The sequence below is a fragment of the Alosa alosa genome, chromosome 19, assembly GCF_017589495.1.
Source record: "Alosa alosa isolate M-15738 ecotype Scorff River chromosome 19, AALO_Geno_1.1, whole genome shotgun sequence".
Classification (NCBI taxonomy): domain Eukaryota; kingdom Metazoa; phylum Chordata; class Actinopteri; order Clupeiformes; family Clupeidae; genus Alosa; species Alosa alosa.
Genome location: NC_063207.1, coordinates 13,154,758 through 13,174,979, shown reverse-complemented (window position 1 = coordinate 13,174,979; position 20,222 = coordinate 13,154,758). Strand labels below are relative to the sequence as shown.

At 41.2% G+C, this 20,222-nt stretch overlaps 1 protein-coding gene across 3 annotated transcripts; it reads right to left on the bottom strand.

Annotated features, from left to right (window-relative positions):
* Positions 1–916: 916 nt before the first annotated feature.
* Positions 917–19,660, bottom strand: atl1 (atlastin GTPase 1). Of its 3 annotated transcripts, XM_048227655.1 has the most exons (15): positions 19,474–19,660; positions 16,348–16,598; positions 15,016–15,150; positions 14,453–14,557; positions 13,530–13,580; positions 13,274–13,330; positions 13,094–13,186; positions 12,726–12,864; positions 12,391–12,518; positions 12,069–12,125; positions 11,621–11,692; positions 9,017–9,448; positions 8,194–8,274; positions 7,707–7,841; positions 917–1,964 (listed from the first exon to the last, which is right to left on the bottom strand). In XM_048227655.1, exons 1-14 carry the CDS (start codon positions 19,505–19,507, stop codon positions 7,731–7,733), a joined length of 1,746 nt encoding a protein of 581 aa, XP_048083612.1. In that variant the 5' UTR covers positions 19,508–19,660; the 3' UTR covers positions 917–1,964; positions 7,707–7,730. The 3 variants fall into 3 exon arrangements, with proteins under 3 accessions (XP_048083612.1, XP_048083611.1, XP_048083613.1); XM_048227654.1 differs by lacking the exon at positions 917–1,964 and having other exon boundaries at positions 7,669–7,841; XM_048227656.1 differs by lacking the exon at positions 917–1,964 and having other exon boundaries at positions 7,669–7,841; positions 8,260–8,274.
* Positions 19,661–20,222: the final 562 nt, after the last annotated feature.

The following is a 20,222-nucleotide window of genomic DNA, read 5'->3' as shown; positions in this document are numbered from 1 at the left end:
AAAGCACCAGTCAGAATAGTCAATGACCTAAATCTGAAAGAGAGACTTGTTCTTGTTTACAAACATAACAGGCTTTATGAGCTCTTCTTATACCTAAGGACTCCATCTACACTACACAGTGTGTGTGTGTGTGTGTGAGGAAGAGAGGCAAATGAACATTTTTGTAAGCTGATATAGGCAGCTTACCTTTTAAAGATTGTGTGTGTGTATGTTATTGTTGGTTTTTGTTTTTCTCTCAAAAGGTTTGATACTTCAAAAGTATTTTTATAATGGCATTTTCATCATAATCCTCAGTGTAAGTGACAACTCTTTCCTCTCCTTTATAATATGTAAGTCCTCTTGGGAGACAATCCGCTCTGTGTGCCCGGCTTGTTCCCTGAGGGAAGCTCGGCAGTCAGCTGGGTTAATATGTCTTATTTTAAAGACGCTATTTTAATGTATTTTAAAGGTGGTGAACTTTAAAGGCCAATAGTTCAGTCTCACAGAAAGCCTTGTGGTCACAGCGACTCTTGGCTCTTTCTCTGCCTTACTTTGAAGACCTGATTATTATATGGTTGTTGTTTTTTTTTCACTCAATGCTCTGTATCATTAAAAATATATCATAAGCTTGCTAATATACTAATGTATTTATATCATGGCGGTCAATGTTTCTTTCATTCTGGGGCCTTTGCTCTCTTCTACGTGTGGATTTGACCATACTGTAGCTCAATGAATGAATGAACTGGTGCGTTTGGTAAAGAAAATAAGCCCTTTCTCTTCTAAGACTGGTTATAGTGATCAAAATCTAGTGGGCATCACAAGTTAAACTGAAATGATTTTAGGAACCATTTTTGGGGCTAGAAAAGAAAGATAATTTCACTTGACATGAATTTAACAATAACAGTACCATGTAGATTATACAGTTCCCTCCAGAATTATTGGCACCTTTGGTAAAGTTCGACTGAAAACAGGTATAAAAAATAATGTTTTGGTGATGTATTGTAATCTTACAATGAAAATAATGAGAAAAAAATCAACCTTGAAGGGATAGCAAATTTATTCTGAGAAAAAGGAAAATCTCAAAGAAATAAATATGTTTAACAAAAACATGTTGCCCACAATTACTGCCCCCCCCTAGAAAATCTTGTAATGTAATAGAAGCATTTTCCTTTTATATATAGTTTTTTCAACATGGGAAAGACAAGAAAATACACTACATTTAAATAAAAAGAAAGTGTGTTGACATTTGGGATGGGATTTTTGGTATGGTATGGTGATGATGTGGGGCTATTTTAATTCCAAAGCCCAAGGGAACTTTATGAAGATGCATAGTATCCAGTTCCATGAAATAACTGGCCTTTAAAAATAAAAATCTGCCTGCCTCTATGGGAATTTAACATAGGGGTGTCCTTACTTATGCCCCCTGTATTTTAAGGAAGAAAATCTATTTAATTACGATACATTATTCATTCACAAAGAAAATTGGTGTTCTGAAAGGTGATAGGAGTTGCTCTCGGTGTCTGGTCTGAAGTATTACACAAAGTCTGTGATCTGGGCATAATGAAGACTGAAGTAGGTGATCGCTTTAAAAAAAAAAAAAAAAGAAATCCTGTCTATGTCTATGTTTGTGTCCAGGCTGAAATATGTTGGTGGCAAAGATTTTGCGTTTTGACCCTGATTTTAGAGTGTGCAGATGCCCGATACTGTACACTTTAGTGGGGTGTGTGTGTTCAGATGCTCTACTCTTTGACCGAGGAAGAGACACTCCCCAAACACCTGGTCTCCACCATGTCTCTTGATGTTCTGCTGCAGCCTCCAGTCAGATTAGACTCAGTCGCAGCTCTGACACTTGGGGACGAAAGGAGAATGACTGTGTAAAGACACTCTTTCTCCTAGGCCTCTCACGTGTTGTCCACTTCCTCCAGGGTCATTACATGTAAAAAAAAAAAAACACTGCCTCCCACCTGAACCTCTTGCAGACCTTCCTATGAAAGAAGAAAACATAAAGGGGGTCAAGCAGGAAAGTTTTCCAAAAAATCAGCTCATTTAATGTGGAATGACAGTGTGTGGACAGTGCGTATGTGTGTTACACCTGGGAACTGTGTGTGTGTTATAGGTGTGTTGAAATAATGGCTCTTGTAAAGCTCAGACAGGAAATGTGTTCCCATAATGGCTTGTATATATCATTTGAAGGAAACCAGAATTGGATAAAGTTTGAACTGCTGAATGGTAATGCACATTCTCCCCGAAGAACTGTAATTAATCAGCTTTCCATTTTTATTTAAAAGTGTGTGTGTGTGCGCAGCTTGCATTGACCATGTGAAAACTTGTCTGGAGTTGAAACAGAACAGGTATGCAATCTATGAGCCCATTCCAAACAAGAGTGTAAATGCATCCTTTTGGGATATGTGATGTATTTACACATTCATTTGTTTTAAGTTGCATGGACACATTAGTTACACAAAAATAATTTGGTGCAGAATCTACTGTAGCTGAATAGGTAGGCAAAGGCTTTCACACAAATGTGTTGTGTGTATACAAATTACCAAGCTGGAGGGAACCATTATGAAAATAAACACTTCAACTGAACAGGCATCTCACAGAGCCATGTGTGTTTCAGGATATGCACAGTTTGTTATTGTATTAATGTATTGTGTTATTTTGAGTGTTCATCATTCATGCCAAAAACCTGGATCTACCCAACACCTCCCATATTTCTTGCCCTAGTCCTTAAGCCATAATAGTTTTGTTTTCAGGGCCATTACAAAGTTATACTGTTGACTGCAATGGTCTGGCTATGAAGATTTTCAACTAAAATAATTTTGCCACAGCAATGAATTTATCAGCAGTATTAGGCAAAGCTCTCAACCTGAGAGTATTTGTGTGTGTGTGTGTGTGTGTGTGTGTGTGTATTCGTGCGTAAATGTGACTAACTGGTTGGAACCATCCTACCCCTAACTCCAAATCCTAACCTGAAACCAATTGTGTCTAAAGGGTGTTACAGTTAAGCACAAAAGGGGAAGCGGTTTGTCAATGAATCGAAGTCAGATCAGGTAGGAATCCCATGGTGGGTGTGTTTGCTTCTTCAGGTTGTCATTCAAAAGCGGCTGTGATGGCATCGCAGTGTTGGCTGAGTTTAGCTTGGTACACAATTGTTCTATCTACATCAACTCAAAACAGAAAAAAAAAGCCCTATGGTCTTCACACAATACAAAGTACACTAAGTATTTATGTACAGTATACCTCACCAAGGACGAGTTGATCTAGAATGGACAGAGACATTTCACCATGCTTACTGTAAAGGTGCGTATTTGAGTGATCTCAGACGCAAAGTATCATCAGCTCGGTCAAATATGTAATAATAATAGCAGTAGTAGTAACAACAATGGTAACCCGTTTAAAATAATTTTGCCACAGCAATGAATTTATCTAACTGAATCATGTAAGATGAATATGAGCATGGGCGGATTATGAACTTACGGGCCCCTGGGCCCAGATGTATTAAGGGCCCCCCGCTAATTGTCGCATATGTGAAAAATAAATACATTTGTTGCATATGTGTTAACTTTCCCCAAAATTATTCTGGTGCATTTTGGGGATGGCCAATACTTTAATTCAATAGCCTATATCCTGATGTGATGATATTGAGGCAATGATTCCATGCAATGGCTTGGGCTTCAGGGCCCCCTGACCCCTTGGGCCCCTGGGCCTGGGCCCGATAGGCCCGTGCAGTAATCCATCCCTGAATATGAGGTACGTAAAGAACTTCTACCTGGAAGGCAAATGGTCACATGGGACCCCTTGGTGCCTTCACTTCATTGTGTTCCCATAAGCCTTTGCAAGAACACTGTGGTAATCAGGCAGGTATCAGTGATACCAAAAGAGTTCACATGGATTTTCCTAATGTTAGTTATATGCTTACAAACCAGTAGGATTTTGGAGCTGCGTTGTATGTTATGTTATGCTTTCAGTGCATAAGCAAAAGCAGAATCGTGGAATTAAATGACTGCACTTTCTTTTTATTGTGGGTTTTTTTCATATTCCAAGTAAATCCAATGGGTTATTTTTTTTTTTTCAGTGTGGTACATTTGAAACAAAGGCCTAGGCTAAATTACTTTTCCACCACATCCTGTCTCTTTCATCTACAGTCTGAACTCACACTCCAGGGGGTTGGCCAGGTAGACTTGCTCATCCGTCCTCTCCTGTGTTCCTGGTCAACCTCCCGGCCACTGCTCCTCTTCAGCTTCTCCATCTCAGTCTAGAACAATTGCTAAGTCTGCTCAATTTTGCCCACCTCTAAATATCTTAAAATACAAAAATGACCAATAGTCTAAGCAATTAAACAAAATGAATCAATAAAATCATAAATATTTCAGTCAAGTCTGAGCTACACCAGGCGCGTAACTGAAGCGTTCCGTTCGCGTTGCGTCTGCTGCAACAATTAGCTTCCATTATAATCAATGGAAGTAGCTACACCAGACGTGACAGTGGGGCGTCACGTCTGGTGTAGCTACTTCCATTCAGACCATTCATTTAAAATGGATATTACGCGTTGCGAACGGAACGCTTCAGTTACGCGCCTGGTGTAGCTCATACCTAAGGATGCAACTGACAAAGAGATCTATTTCAAAATAGAATCCTCAGGTCAACTGCTTGGTTGAATTTTCTATTGTGATACACACTTTAGAATGTCAATTATTTTTCAGATATTTGCACACCTATGGTTTTGAAATTCCAGACGGGACATGCCATTTAACAAAAAGATGGTCTGCTATGTCTGAAGATCTGTTATGATCAGCATGAAGGACAGTGCTGAAACAAGCATGTTTTGCGGCAAAAAGTCACATGAAGACTGAATGACACACTCAGATTTCATACATAAGCCTTTATATACAGAGCATAAAAGCTCACAGATACTTATAAGCTATTTGTGGTTTATAAATGTCTTATAAAGTCTCTATTCACGACATATGAAGTTCTTATCTGTTACAGTGCAACCATATTTCATTTAACCTTCAATATAGGGCCTACCATTCCAAATTGACTTTGATGAAACTGACCTTAATCCCATTGTACGTGCCGCCATCACAGACCAAAAGAAACCGATCCAACCCAAAACACTTAAATTTACAATATTTATGTGAAGCAGAAAATCTCTTTCCAATAACTTGTATAATATATACACCAAACATCTCACTAGATCCCCACCCTTCACCCCATCCAACAATAAATAAATGTCAAAACTTACAAATCAACACCGTACAATCTAGATAGGGCGACAAGCCACCAAATCAGGGAGGGTGGGGTGGAGGTGTTGGGCCAAACATAACAAGCATTCTGGACACCACAAGGTCACGGGGATCAGCGTACACAAAGCAGGGTGGGGGGAAGGGGAGGGGGGTCGTTACAGAGCCCATAGTGTTCCCACATGCAATTACCACTGTGGGGGTGGGGTGTAGTCACAAAACAATACACAGAAATAAACAAGCAAACGAATAGAATGTGGTAAACCCACTGCATGTGGTCAACAAACAGTTGATGGTTTTCAGATTTTGTTTTTAGAGGAGAATGTTGATTCCAAGTGACTCTTAACCGAGTCAAAGTGATCTTAAATCTGTTACGTAAAAGCTAGTTTCAGCTGCTCACAGACAGAAGTTTCCTTTTTAAACCAGTTATGAAGACTTTATTTTCGATAAGTTATTTGAAGTACACTCGTGAGGCAGCCTTGATCAAGAGGAGAAAATGGAAAAGTACAGAAATGAAGGACACTTTGTTTGTACAGTGAGGCAGACAAAGGTCCCAAACCTGTGTGACTGCTTTAGCTTTACGTGAGAACACATGACCAGTAGGATGCTGATTATATAGGAGCGCAAAATAAAGTAAAGCAAAATGGTTGTGTATGGAGTGCTTTAGCACATTTGACATTAAGCACTGTGGTTCAATATCACTTTTCGAATGTGACATGAAATATGAGTTAACATTTGACAGACGGCTAAAGCTGCGCCTTGACTTTTGTCTAAAAATCCAGCTATTCCTTGTTGGACTACATTCTACATATGCAATAGCTGCAATACGGGAATGACAGCAGTTTGTGTTCATATGTGCAAATGTGTATTTTTGTGGTTACAACCTTGAATGTACAAAAGTCCTTGCTAAGCTAATGTTATACTGAGTCTAATGCACTGAACATACTCTAGTCATAGCCTAAAGTACAACTTTGTAGACAGCAGTATTAGGCAAAGCTCTCAACCTGAGAGTATTTGTGTGTGTGTGTGTGTGTGTGTGTGTGTGTGTGTGTGTGTATTCGTGCGTAAATGTGACTAACTGGTTGGAACCATCCTACCCCTAACTCCAAATCCTAACCTGAAACCAATTGTGTCTAAAGGGTGTTACAGATAAGCACAAAAGGGGAAGCGGTTTGTCAATGAATCAAAGTCAGATCAGGTAGGAATCCCATGGTGGGTGTGTTTGCTTCTTCAGGTTGTCATTCAAAAGCTGTGATGGCATCGCAGTGTTGGCTGAGTTTAGCTTGGCACACAATTGTTCTATCTACATCAACTCAAAACAGAAAAAAGCCCTATGGTCTTCACACAATAAAAAGTACACTAAGTATTTAAGTACAGTATACCTCACCAAGGACGAGTTGATCTAGAATGGACAGAGACATTTCACCATGCTTACTGTAAAGGTGCGTATTTGAGTGATCTCAGACGCAAAGTATCAGCTCGGTCAAATATGTAATAATAATAGCAGTAGTAGTAACAACAATAGTAACCCGTTTAAAGAGAGCTAAATGTTTTGGATCAAACAACATATTTTTGTACACCGAGGACCCAGAGTCCGTATTTGCACAGGGGCTCCAAACATTCCAGGGAAAGACAGAGGTGTTTCTGCCAAAAAGGTCCCAGGTGCTACTGATCTTGTAACACCATGTGTATCATTACATCACCTTGGCATCATTTGACCATTTTGCTCAAACCTTGCACTGTTTTCCGGAGCTCACTGCTATTTATCATTAGACAGGATCCAGGATTTTAGTCCTATGCCTCTCAGTGGTGAACCATTAGCTGGCCTTTCCAAAAACAAATCTACCCCAAGTCCCTAAAGACCTGTGAAAGTGGTGCAGCTACAACCAACTACCTGTGTGAACGCAACAGCTTCCCCTCACCCCTGTCCCCAATCCCTCCGCCAGGTGGTGGATGGCTTATTTACAGGTGTTCCAGCAACAGAGGAATGTTGGCTGTGTGATGATAATGATGATGATGATGACGATAATGACAATTTGTGGGTTGTAAAGGTTCAATGCAAGCCTGAGTGCCATTTGCCAAGGGAAAGGAGGGTGGGAGGTTGGGGGAGGATTTGGCGGAGGCAGACGGGCATCATGTTTACTCCCAGGTTTGTTTGTGTTTAAGCCTAAAAGATGTGAGTGCATCAGCGGACGGCTCCAGACACTGCTGGAGTAGAAGTGCCCATTGGGTATGTGTGGTCCCCCCCCCCTCTCTCTCTCTCTCTTTATCTCTCTCTCTCCTTTCTTGTCCTATATCCCATGCTCTCCAACCCCCTTCATAATTCGGTTTCTTACTCTCGCCTCCGATCACTACCTGCTTCTGTTTCTCTCCCATGTTCTTTCTCTTTCTTCCCCTTCTTTTACTCTACTCTCCATCCTTCCCTCCCTCCCTCCCACCCGCTTCCCACTGTCCCACTGTCCATCATGCTCCTGGCAGGACCTTTGATCCTTTGCGGTCTGCCGCTCAGTTCCTCCTTCTGTTCTGTTCCTCCTGCTGATCCTGCCCTTGGCCAGGGAAGGCGTGGTTGTAAAGGTGGCGGTGATTGGCTGCTGCGTTGTACAGCTTGTAAAGAGCCTGCAAAGGAGACATTCATCATTGGCTTATTTTTATTCAATTTTATAATGTATTTATTTCCATTTCATTCATTGCCTTCCACTGCACTCTATACAACTGTTTTTCTCTTTTTTCTGCTTCCATCAAGGTTATCAGTATTCATTTTTTCCTTGAATCAGCGCTTCATCTCAATAATTAGATTGGCTTAATTCTATATTTTGACTAGCAATAGTATTTTGAGAGGGCTTTAGTTACACTGAAATCATGCATCGGTCTTCCTTAAAAGTTTAAAAGTATATTTCAGAGGTAGTAAAATAGGAATTAACTTCTACAACAGTTAACAAAACCCAGTTGGTATCATACAATAGCATACCCAACCAATGCCTCCAGATGTTGGACTATGAAGGGCAGAGTTGATGATTTGCTCCTGTGGACTCACCTCATTTGTACTTCCCTACAGGAAAAGAGAAGACAAACATTATTGTTACATTTATTCCAACTGTGGCTATTGTGTGTCTTCTTTATTGTTAAACACACAGTAGATTACTATTTCTGACTGGTCACATGGGAAGACTGGGAAGTATTCTACTTTAGAAAAAAAAAATCACAGGAAAGCCTGTGTTCATCAATACAGTCTAGCACATATGACCCATGTGTGTGTGTGTGTGTGTGTGTGTGTGTGTGTGTGTGTGTGTGTGTGTGTGTGTTAAGGTAAACAATTTTATAGATTTGTCTATACTGTATGTGTGCATGCAATTAAAGTGAAACTTTAAAACGGATAGTTCTGGTCCTTGATTATGATTGGCTGAATCACGTTCGATGCCAGTTGTAAAATTCAGCACAAACATACACCATGACTGCATTTGGTTCTATATTACTGTGCTACCACAACTTCATACAAAAGTTAGAGTAGCTGCGTCTCCAAGTTGCTTGGCAACCATTCTGATAGAGGAAATATATTTATTGGTGGAAGAATGATTAGCTATGAATACATTGTTACATTTCTCGTTGCTGTGCCTTTATTTTATGAAATCTTGCATGAAATATGTGTATAAAGTGTCTGTGTAAAAGATTGTGAAATGCAACATAATGCTACATAATGTATGCATACTGTTTATCCTTTGACACCCACTCAAGTCTCTATATAAAACGATGGTATATATTCATGAGCATTTGTGAAACAGCGTCAGCCTCACCTGGTCCCAGAGTGCGCCAGCCACCTGGTCGATGACGGCACCCAGCTCGCGGTACTCGCCCGAGTAGCGGATATACGCCCAGGTGCAGAGTGTGATGAGTGCCAGGCCCAGCACCATGTTGCACACGCTGGCAATCACGTCCACGCCCACGAAGCCTGTGATGCCCGCAGCCACGTACATAATGAAGATGACCACGAAGAGCGTGGCGGGGGTGCGCGCGGCATGGAAGATGTTCTTGGAGTCGTTGTGCTTGATGTACTGCACGAAGAGCTCGTCCACCTCCGCCTCGAGCTGCTGCAGGTAACGGCGGCTGAACTCCTCCCCGCCCATCTTCTTGACGCCGCGGAACACAGCCAGCGCCTCCTGCCGGATGTCGACGTGGCGCGCCTGCAGCTCGCTGGGTGCCAGGAAGGGACGATCACCACCGCTCACCTGTGGGCAGTCAGTGGCATCAGTGAGAAGTGCAGAAGTGGAATGTACCCCATATTGGCACATATATACACACAAAATCATACTCTGATGCATTAGAAACACAGGTAATCAGGTCACGTATAAATAAACTTGTGGGCAGTCACAGGCAATGATACGACGGAGTATTAGGGCCATACATGAAGGAAAAAATATTTTTGCCATGATGAGATTAAACTCGACATGTCGATTTTAAAGTCGCTATGTCGACATTAAACTCGACATTTCGAGAATAAAGTTAAAATGTAATGTCGACTTTAATCTCAACGTATTGACTTTAAAGTCGCCATGTCGACATTAAACTCGACATTTCGAGAATAAAGTTGAAATATCATGTCGACTTTAATCTCGACGTGTTGACATTAAACTCAACATTTTGAGAATAAGTTAGTTTGGAGAGAGAACGACCGCTCGGGACGATTGAAAGGGAGGACGAATGAAACAAAGTTTTCTTCGAGTGTAACGATGATTAGACATAGGCCTGTAGGCCTATCATGTGGACAAAACATAGAACATATTAACCTCTGTTGCTCAGCCAAATACTTTCCTGTTAGGTCCTTATCACGGAGTTACAGGCGATAAATGCGATGGTCAAAAGTAGCCTAAACGTCATTAGCGGCTTATTTATTTATTGTAGGCCTATTATTAAAGAGTGTTTTTCATCTAAAGGTTCAACTTCATGCTGATGCACTAGACTAGGCATACTAGGCGCTCTCCCTAATCCTAGACTTTCACATTGCTTGTAATGGATGCAAAACAGCCTATTGCTGAATGTCTATGGAGGGATGAATGAAACTGTCCTCCCGACCACCCCATGGGCTAGTAGCCTACATGCGCACATGCAGACATGGTGCATAAATAAAGTACATGCACACATATTCCCTCACGGGATCAAAGTAGTATATATGCTTATGCTATACCTGTGTTTATAGCCTCCTATATTTATTGCAGGTGAGACATGGAAAAGCAGTTTTAGAAAAATGAGTTTTGCCATGTTAACCTATGGAGAGTGACGGCCTGTGGGTCATGAAGGGCAGTTATTTGGATGTGCGGTGGCCTTACCCACGTAAAACAGAGTGAAATAACATTTTGTACAGAAACATTATATCATTGGATACATGTATTATTCTAGCTATATAGCCTAAACGGCATAGTGCATGGTATTTCCATAACCGCGAGATACAGCACTTCACGATGACGGCAATGAGTAGGCCTAGTTAACAGACAAGACGCAATCTATCTGAATATCTGCAATCTAACAATCTATCTGAAATAAAGCCTATTTGAAGCCCATTATTCAAGTAACATATTGTGTGTTAGTGTAGGCTACATAGCTTAAACTGTGTAGGCATGGGCGGATTATGAATTTACGGGCCCCTGGGCCCAGATGTATAAAGGGCCCCCCACTAATTGTCGCATATGTGAAAAATAAATACATTTATTGCATATGTGTTAACTTTCCCCAAATTTTTCTAATTTGTTCGATGTGATTTCCTGTATTCTGGTGCATTTTGGGGATGGCCAATACTTTAATTCAATAGCCTACATCCTGATGTGATGATATTGAGGCAATGATTCCATGCAATGGCTTGGGCTTCAGGGCCCCCTGACCCCTTGGGCCCCTGGGCCTGGGCCCGGTAGGCCCGTGCAGTAATCCATCCATGTGTGTAGGCTATGTTTAAACTGTATTGCGAGTTTAATGTCAGCATGTCGACTTGTCGACACGTCAAGAATAAAGTAGATATGCTATTACAACTTTATTCTCGAAATGTCGAGTTTAATGTCGACATGGCGACTTTAAAGTCGACACGTCGAGATTAAAGTCGAAATAACATTTCAACTTTATTCTCGAAATGTCGAGTTTAAAGTCAACATGTCGAGTTTAATCTCGCCATGGCAAAAATATTTTTTTTCTTCATGTGTGGCCCTAATACTCCGTCGTACAATGAACAATGCTCGTATGGATGGTGATGGACAAATGAAAGAAAGGATTGACATGACGGCAGGCAAGAACAGATGAAAATAGAGATGGAAATATGGATAAACATATCAAATAACTGATGATGATGATTACAACACACTTAAAAGGTTAAATAAATGTTGTTTGGAAGGAGTGATGATGAATGGAGAGATCACCTCCTCCATCTTCTTGCTGTAGAGGTCTTTGGCTGCTGCAACAGCTGCCAGGTTATTAGCCTCAGCTGTAGCCTGTAGAGACAAAAAATACTTTACAAATGATACATATTCACACAAACAACAAACACTCGAATGAATGCATCCACAAAAATATACAGAAAATACATGTGATGTAAACCCAATGATGGAAAATATCTGATCTTGAGATTTTGATATTTCTCTGTCTGATGTTTCTTCACAGTAGGAAACAGAGTGATTTGTTTGTTTCGTAAGTATGATTTCCCATACATTTTATTTGGAACATTTTTTTAAAATGATTCTATCAATATTGCAGCAGTCTAAGAAGGATTACAGCATAAGCATTCTCATATAATTGCTAAAATTATTCAGTAAAAAATCTCTTTCTTTAAGGTGACATGCATGCAGAAATAAGACCTGGTTAAAGTACCTGTAGCATGGACTTGGGGTGTGGCAGTTCTTCCCCCTGGTATATCTTTATGTATGCCTAAAAAAAAAGAGTACATTTTCACTCACTATTAATTTCCCCCCAATGTTAACAACACATCTTATCCAAATCAGCATTTCTGCTTTTCTGAAAAGCCATGTTTCCTGGAACCAATACTTGCACCACAATGCATTCTCAATTAAGCCATAAGGATCCTACCAATAGATTTGGAGAGGTTACATACAGAGCATGATGAAAACAAAAACTCTGCATTCTCAGTCACAAGGGTCATAGTAAGAGAGGGTCATCAGAGAGAGTTGCTCACCTTGAAGTACTCAAGCAGGCCTCGGCAGGTGATGTTGCTGCCGTTGATCTCCTTGACGTCCAGGTTGCGCGGACTCAACAGCCAGGGCACCAGCACACGCAGGTGGTTGGTGAACTCGGGGTCAATCTCTGCCAGAGAGAGGAGAGAGACCACAGCACGGGTCAGCACAGATAGGATTTATGGCTTCACCACCCAGTCACTGCATAGAGTTGAACATAGGCAATCTGTAATCTGATTAGCTGTTGTGCACACATATCAATGTTTTGTCAAAATAAATTGTGCAATGCATCTTTAAACAGACAGAGGAGGTTTGTTTTTCAAAGTCTGACAAGCACCTTGAAGTCGTCCATCAAAGTGTGGGTTGGTAGCCACCTTGAGGCCTGGATGAGGCATCAGAAAGCAGGAGATGTTTGTGAAGCAGGAGTGGATGTGTTTCCGCACGTTCTGCAGCTCCTCATGCTGGTTCTCTGAGATCTAAATGAAAAATAAAATCATAATAGTCATCACACAAGTATTAAAATGGCCAGTTTAGCGCCCTCTATTGGGATAAATGCAGAGACCAAATTTCCCTCACGGGATCAAAAGAGTATATATACTTATACTCTAGTAAACATTTGTGGTATTGCTGAATATGTCTTTGTGAAAGTGGGCTGCATGGTCTGTGTAATCATGACAAAGCAATCCTGCTGTGGTGACCTCTGACCTTTAGTCTCTTTTCCAGGAACTTCATCCCTCCTTCCTGACCATACGAGAACTCATAAGGAAAGCTCCAGTCCCGCACCAGGAAGATCATGGACTGAAAACACATTCAAAACATTAGATAATTTGGATCTTGAGAAAAAGAAACAGAGAGAGAAGCTATTTCCCAAAGGAGAATGAGCACCTGGAATGGTTTCAGGAATGTTTCCTCCATGGCTAGTCTACCATACTCAGTGAAAAGCTGTGGAGACAATGACCAAACCAAGCAGAAATTATGAAAACCAGCCCTCTGTTTAAGTGTTTGTGTGTGTGTGTGTGTGTGTGTGTGTGTGTGTGTGTGTGTGTGTGTGTGTGTGTGTGTGTGTGTGTGTGTGTGTGTGAATATAAAACGGACTATTTGGTACTTTGGAGCTCATAATGCATCATCAGCATTCACCCACCTGTAGATGCTGAAGATCATCCTCCTGGACATTCTGGGAGATATTGTACACCTAAAGGCAGGATTGTGTGCGAATGTTAATATAGATGCATTTTAGTTCAGTGGGACTAAAGCATAATTTAGAACTGGTTGGTCAGAGTCATTGCAGAACTACAATTTTGAAAATAGTCCCTATGCAAATTGATATACAAAAGTAATATACAGTATGGGCATTGCTACACTGCAAAAAATGGACTTAAAATATTAAGTCCATTTATTATTTATTTTATTAATATTGTTGCTAGTGCATGAATTACTATATGGCATGCTTTTAACTCATCTGCATAGACATACAGTATAATGCAATACCTCTACATTAAATACAGGCTATGTGCAGGAAATTATGCTTTCCTTCCGTCTGGTTTTCATCTTCTGTATATTCATAATCAAAGTCCTTATAGGCAAATCTCACACATCTCTCAGACATAATAACTTAGTAGTATCAGCAGCCTAACTAGAATATTCTCCAACTTTCTTTCGTAATGTTGACAATTCTGCACTCAATGTGGATATTCTATATAATATATGACTGACAGAAAAAATATTTAAGTTTACTTTTACATGGTTTAGGATGTGTCAGGCACTGCCTACCATCACAAAAAAATCAATACAACGCAGCTTCGGCCAGAAATAGAAAAACGGATTTCTGAATACTGAAGCATCATGGCGATGCTCATTGTTGGCTCACGAATATCGTGGATAGCATTAACATTAAACAGAACTTCTATACAGGAGCAGTTACACAGGGCATGGTTTAGATATAAACAGTGCCAGACAAGGTACACAGAAAACCATATGAAGCACATTTAGTTGCCACTGATGAGGGGTCCAATTTCACTTTCAGGTTGACACGAAGAATGCAGAATTCCCTTGAGTGCCTCCTACCTGCATGGAACTGATCATGGTGCTGAGGGCAAACACTGTGGCAGAGTCCCTCAGAGTGGACTGGCTGTCAAATGTCCCCTGGGTGTCCATAAGCAGCACGGCCACCTGCAGGACAGCAGGACGCCAGAACACGTGAGGACAGGAAAAAAAACAAGTCCCAAGACGCTCACCGCTGCTGTGCAAGGGGCAGGTGGGACACAGTGCGAGAAACATATGCCCACTTACATTAACAGAATTGGCATTACGATAATGGGCTCTTGCACATGTTGGTTGGTGTGAAAGAGAGAACTACGTTGCATGAATGTTTCAAACAGAGTGTGTGTGTGTGTGTGTGTGTGTGTGTGTGTGTGTGTGTGTGTGTGTGTGTGTGTAGATAGATAGATAGATAGATAGATACTTTATTGATCCCCAAGGGGAAATTCAAGAAATATCAAGTGTGTGTGTGTGTGTGTGTGTGTGTGTGTGTGTGTGTGTGTGTGTGTGTGTGTGTGTGTGTGTGAGAGAGAGAGAGAGAGAGAGAGAGAGAGAGAGTGAGAGAGAGAGAGAAAAGCACGGTTTTTTACCTTCGTCCCATCTGGTTTATCCACTAGGAAGACCTCACTCCAGATCTGGATTCCAGTGGTCTCCCTCTCAGATCCTCCCCTCCATGAAAACCCAGTCAGAGGCTCCTCCGGATCACCCAACCAATTCTCTGAAGCCTACACGCACACACACACACACACACACACACACACACACACACACACACACACACACACAAACACCACATTCAGTCATATGAAGTCATAAACTGCCTTCAGACATGTCCTCCACACTATATGCAGATCTTTGTCAAACAGGTGTCCTTTTGGGTGACTCAGATATGATGCTTACATGCGGACATTATGCGGACATTATGTGTGAACGACACCGACGCACATGAACAGAACCTCTGTGTGGTTGAACAGGTTGAACGTGGTCGAACACGCACATGAACAGAATCTCTCCATGTTCTTCGCTTCGTTCAGACATGAGCTCATTTACATAATGTCCTTCCGAAATACTAAGAGGGGAGTAGTGTAAGAGCCGCCTAAGTTCGGAGTTCCAAATGTCGGGATATGTTGTTCAGATATACGGCCCAACTGCTTGATATCCGCAGAACATGCAGACTTACACGTAAGTCTGAAAGCAGCTATAGACAAACAAATGCATTCACATAAACACAAACATGCACAACTCTTATATTAGAAGTTGAATGTTCATTTTTACACATACAAACACTAGGCTGGGTGGTCTGAGACTTTCTATCCTTACATAACCAAGACACCAGTAGAAACCTGACCAAGCTAACAAGCCTATATCATCAGCAGACACCATGACATGGCTATTCTGTATCAATGTACATCACATACTGTACATTATTCACTATCCAGCAACCAGCAAGAAAAGCTTATCTCTGTTTTCTGTCATATACTGTAAAATAGCCATGGGTCATCATCTCCACAAATCAATTCAATGAATGGCAAAGAGAAACAGTGATTGGGCCTCAAGGGGTTCAGTTTAATGGACGGAGAAATTAGCCATGAAAGACATCTGGACACACCCAGTGTGGATTAACAAAGGGACACAATACCCAATATACAGCAGATATAAATTTACACGTAACAAAATCAACGTGTAAAATACTAGCTGTAAGGACCAGTAAAGAAGGTAAACAATAGGGAGTGTGGGGTATTATGGAGCTGAATCTTACTTGAAGCTAAGTTAGTGAGCATTCATGAACATTTGAAGTTCATTTCATGACAAATTTCTGATAATTTAAGTTGAATTACTGTAACACATTGTCTAAACAAATACCCCGTCTCTGCTGATGCCTCTCTCCTGCCTCCTCAGACACCTGCTCTCCCTCCACTCACCTGGTTGTACATGTAGCGCAGCATGAAGTCCATGAGAAAGGACTTGCCCTTCCGGAAAGCTCCGGCCACTGAAATAGCCACCACCTCACGGTCCCTCACTTCCTCCGACAGCAGGATGCGACTGAGGGCCACCTCATCCAGCTCGAAGGAGTGGTCGTCCTTGACAACCAGCACTTGCACAGGCCGCGCCTTCCCATCTGGCTCCTCCTCCTCTGAGCTCCAATCATATATGCCTTTATCTGTGAACGAGCCTGGGAGAAGAAAAAACCACAACAAAAACAGGAAGAGATCTTCAGACCAATGAAATGACAATATCCACCATGTCCTTTTACAGTGTTTTTTTTTTATTTCATTAACTAATTTGTTATTTTATCGCGTACGTACACTAGACACACACACACACACACACACACACACAGAGACAGGCATCTCAAACTATTTAATCTCAACAGTAGACCTCCTATTATGGGATGTCTGTCCCCTTCCCATTTCCGTTTCACTGTTATCACCATCAAATGTATCCATAACCCAAAAACCTTACAAGACCTCCCACTGTTAAGAGCATCATTATTTATGTAAACTAGCATCTCATTGCATTGTACATCCAATGTCTCACTTACAGGTTGCTTCAGATCAATACATCACTCCATAGATGGATTAAAAAACAGCAGTGAGCAACAGTGAGCAACATCGATCAGTTGCTCTGCTCCTGACAACAGGCTACTAGCTGGATGGTAGCATTAGTTTCTGGTTAGAGTGACTCACTCCAGTTAGAGTGGCTTCTCTTATTTCTCTGGCTGTTTGTTGGCCATGATGAGGCTGTGTGGGATGGGTTTAGGTTAGGCCCCGCCACAAATACATGACTGAGTGTGGGAGACTCTGTGTGTGTGTGTGTGTGTGTGTGTGTGTGTGTGTGTGTGTGTGTGTGCGTGTGTGTGCACATGTGTGTCTATCTGTATTGTGTATGTGTATGTGATTTAAATAAATAAATAAAAACAGGTGGAAAATGCACTCACATTCCTGCAATTCTGATTTAATGTGTTGTGTGTTTGTGTATTCAGTCAGAGGACAAAAAATAATTATAAGAAACTCAACAGAATGACAAAAGTACAAACTAGTAAGAATTTCAAATTGTTGCAGAAAAACTGCAGTGAGAATAACAAGTGCTTCAAGGCCTCCTAAGGCAGAAGTGCTACTTGGGGCAAACAGTCCATGGCCTCTACCTGTCTTGATTCATTATAAGACAGTGGTCAATCATTCTCAAGGGCATTGGATTCATTTAGCCCGAGGAGATTCATTCTAGCTGGCGAATGTTAATTGATTTCACTTAACCTATCTTCACCTGGTTCAATAATGACCTGGGAGCTAGCTTGCTATCTGTGAAGTTACAATCATATTGGGTCATCAGAATGTCTTTAGCAGGGATGATGAAGCATTCTCACGGGAGAACGTACCCAATCCTTATGCTTAAACCCCTAAAACCCCTTGGTGAACATCTAATCCCTATCCCACAACCAAATAACCTTGAGTACTTCTGCCATTAAAGTTGGAGGACTTTTATAGTCCCAATGAGTGTAGCACAGCTACAAAGTCCCAGCTCTTGATCCATTGAGGGAGGTCGGAAGTCTTTGTAATTACACGTGTTCCTGTTATTTAAAAGTGATCTATTTGAGCACGAGGAAAGATATGGAAAATGGACTGCACTTGCTCATTCACTCTGGTACACCTTTTACAAATCCATCATCAAGTTGGAATGGGTGGGCCTACTACATAATACAAATAGCCTACTGTTTTAGACTGGTTTAGGCTGTTCAACCTCTTCCTTCAATAAAACTGTAAACTATGTTTTGTTGTTTCTCCTTTAGGCTTATTCTACCCTCTGTATCAGGTGTAAGAACAGCTGGCCTATAACTATGGAACCTCCTGGGACATCTTCACTTCTCAGCAGTTCATTAACCTATTATTCCACTGTCATATTGTCAGATTGGACGGACACACACACACACACACACACACACACACACACACACACACACACACATATATATATATATATATATATATATACACATACACACACACACACACAGACAAAATAACAAAAACAAAAAATAAAACAGTAGCGATAAGGTTAATGCAGCATTCAGAGCACTGTAAATTATTCACGCTCAAACCCCTCTGTGCTTCTTTGAATAGAGCGCATCACACGTTGGTTGGAGCATCACTACCATAACCCAAAGGCTTATTGCTCCAAACACACACACACACACACACTTTAATGATCATCATCTCAGGTTCAGACGCAGCCCAGACCTACCCCACAGCTGCTATGTGGGTCAGAACTGCTTTTGCTCCTTTAATGATACTGTATAGCCCATATTATAGACCCCCAAACTGTGTGCCTCTGGCCATTTGCTCACTGACTCCGTCAAAAAAAATCTTTGTGACATATTGAAACGATCATAGCCTGTTGTCAAGCTAGACATTTCACGCATAGGCTACTGATTATGAGGCATCAGTGTAAAATACTATATCACGAATGACAGGCTCCACTCGTGTTATTGGTTCAATTAAATGTTCAAAGGGAAGCTCCTGTAACATAGCCTATTCACATCTCGTCTTGACGCTAAGTCAGTGCTACATAAACACCATAAGATGACCACTTGCATAGGCCACATCTATTTACGCACCACAGAGGGCTTTATTTATCACAATAAAGCACCAACCATCAAAAGAACAAAACAAGCCATGACTTTGGCCTGCACCGAGCTTAGACTGCGTGTGTTGGGTGTACATGTCTTTCGGAGAGTGTTTATCGCAACAGTGACGATGCGAAGCTAGTTTAGGCCGTTGCGGTGGCTGAAAATAAGGGCGAGGAAACCCCTCTTATAAATTGCTGATGGATAAAAGACGACATAACGCCTATAGCCTAGCCTATCGACACTGCGTTCTAATGAAATTATTTAAGGGCCATCCGAAAGAAGCGACTTGGTCCAATCTAGTCAGATAGGCTACGATAGAGAATATTAGCAACTGCGGGCATACATCACTAAGGTGCGTCTCCCCTCACGAAAAAAAAAAAAATAGGCTACAACCAAGGCGGTACATCACAAAACGAGCACTTACCCCAGCTGTCTCTGTCTTTACGATTCCTAGCCATTGTGCTGCTGGATGTCGATCTCTGTTCCTCTGTTCAAGGATGTATCAGTGGTACAGTATAGCCTAATCACCAATCATGAGGCAACTACTCTCCCAGATCACAACCGAAGATGCTCGTTCTCATCCAGAGAAGGACGATGATGCTATTTCTCGGGTGACGAGAAAGTGCAAACAATTAAATAACCTCTAGAGGGTGATGTAAGACTTCTTTGGATTTGTGCTGATACTGTGCTGATATCAAACGATATATATCGTCCAATCTGCGTAGGAAGACTTTAGATTTTTTTTTTTTTTTTTGCATTTGTGTGGAGACTGTGGACATGATCACTATGAAAATAAATGTACAAAATGTCAAGTCTTATTAATAATGCATCTGAGCTTTCAATATTGAGAGCCTGTGGGCGATAGGCAAGCCTGTGATACAACCGCTAGATGGCGGCATTTACAAAAGCTTCAAATATTATTTTTGCTTTTGTGTATGTAGGCTACATTTCTTATATTAATGGCCAGAAGAGTGGCCATTTCAAAACCCAGATAGCAATTTGTAATTTTTGGAGGGGGAGGGAATGATAGCAATTTCATATAAAAATAAATAAATAAAGTGGAACAATGTTGTGCATGCTTGTGCACATGACACAAGTTTAGGATTACTTTGTTTAAGCTACTGTAAATTTATTTGATAAGTAAAGGCCACACTGTTCTCTGACAAAGGTTAG

What these genes read in the sequence shown, in the direction of transcription:
- atl1 (XM_048227655.1), bottom strand. Translation starts at nt 19,507, where the DNA reads ATGGCTAGGAATCGTAAAGACAGAGACAGCTGGG. An exon ending in TGCGCTACATGTACAACCAG is followed by an intron (nt 15,151 to 16,347) that starts GTGAGTGGAGGG and finishes GTGTGCGTGTAG; the next exon opens with GCTTCAGAGAATTGGTTGGG. An exon ending in CATTCCTGAAACCATTCCAG is followed by an intron (nt 13,187 to 13,273) that starts GTGCTCATTCTC and finishes ATGTGTTTTCAG; the next exon opens with TCCATGATCTTCCTGGTGCG.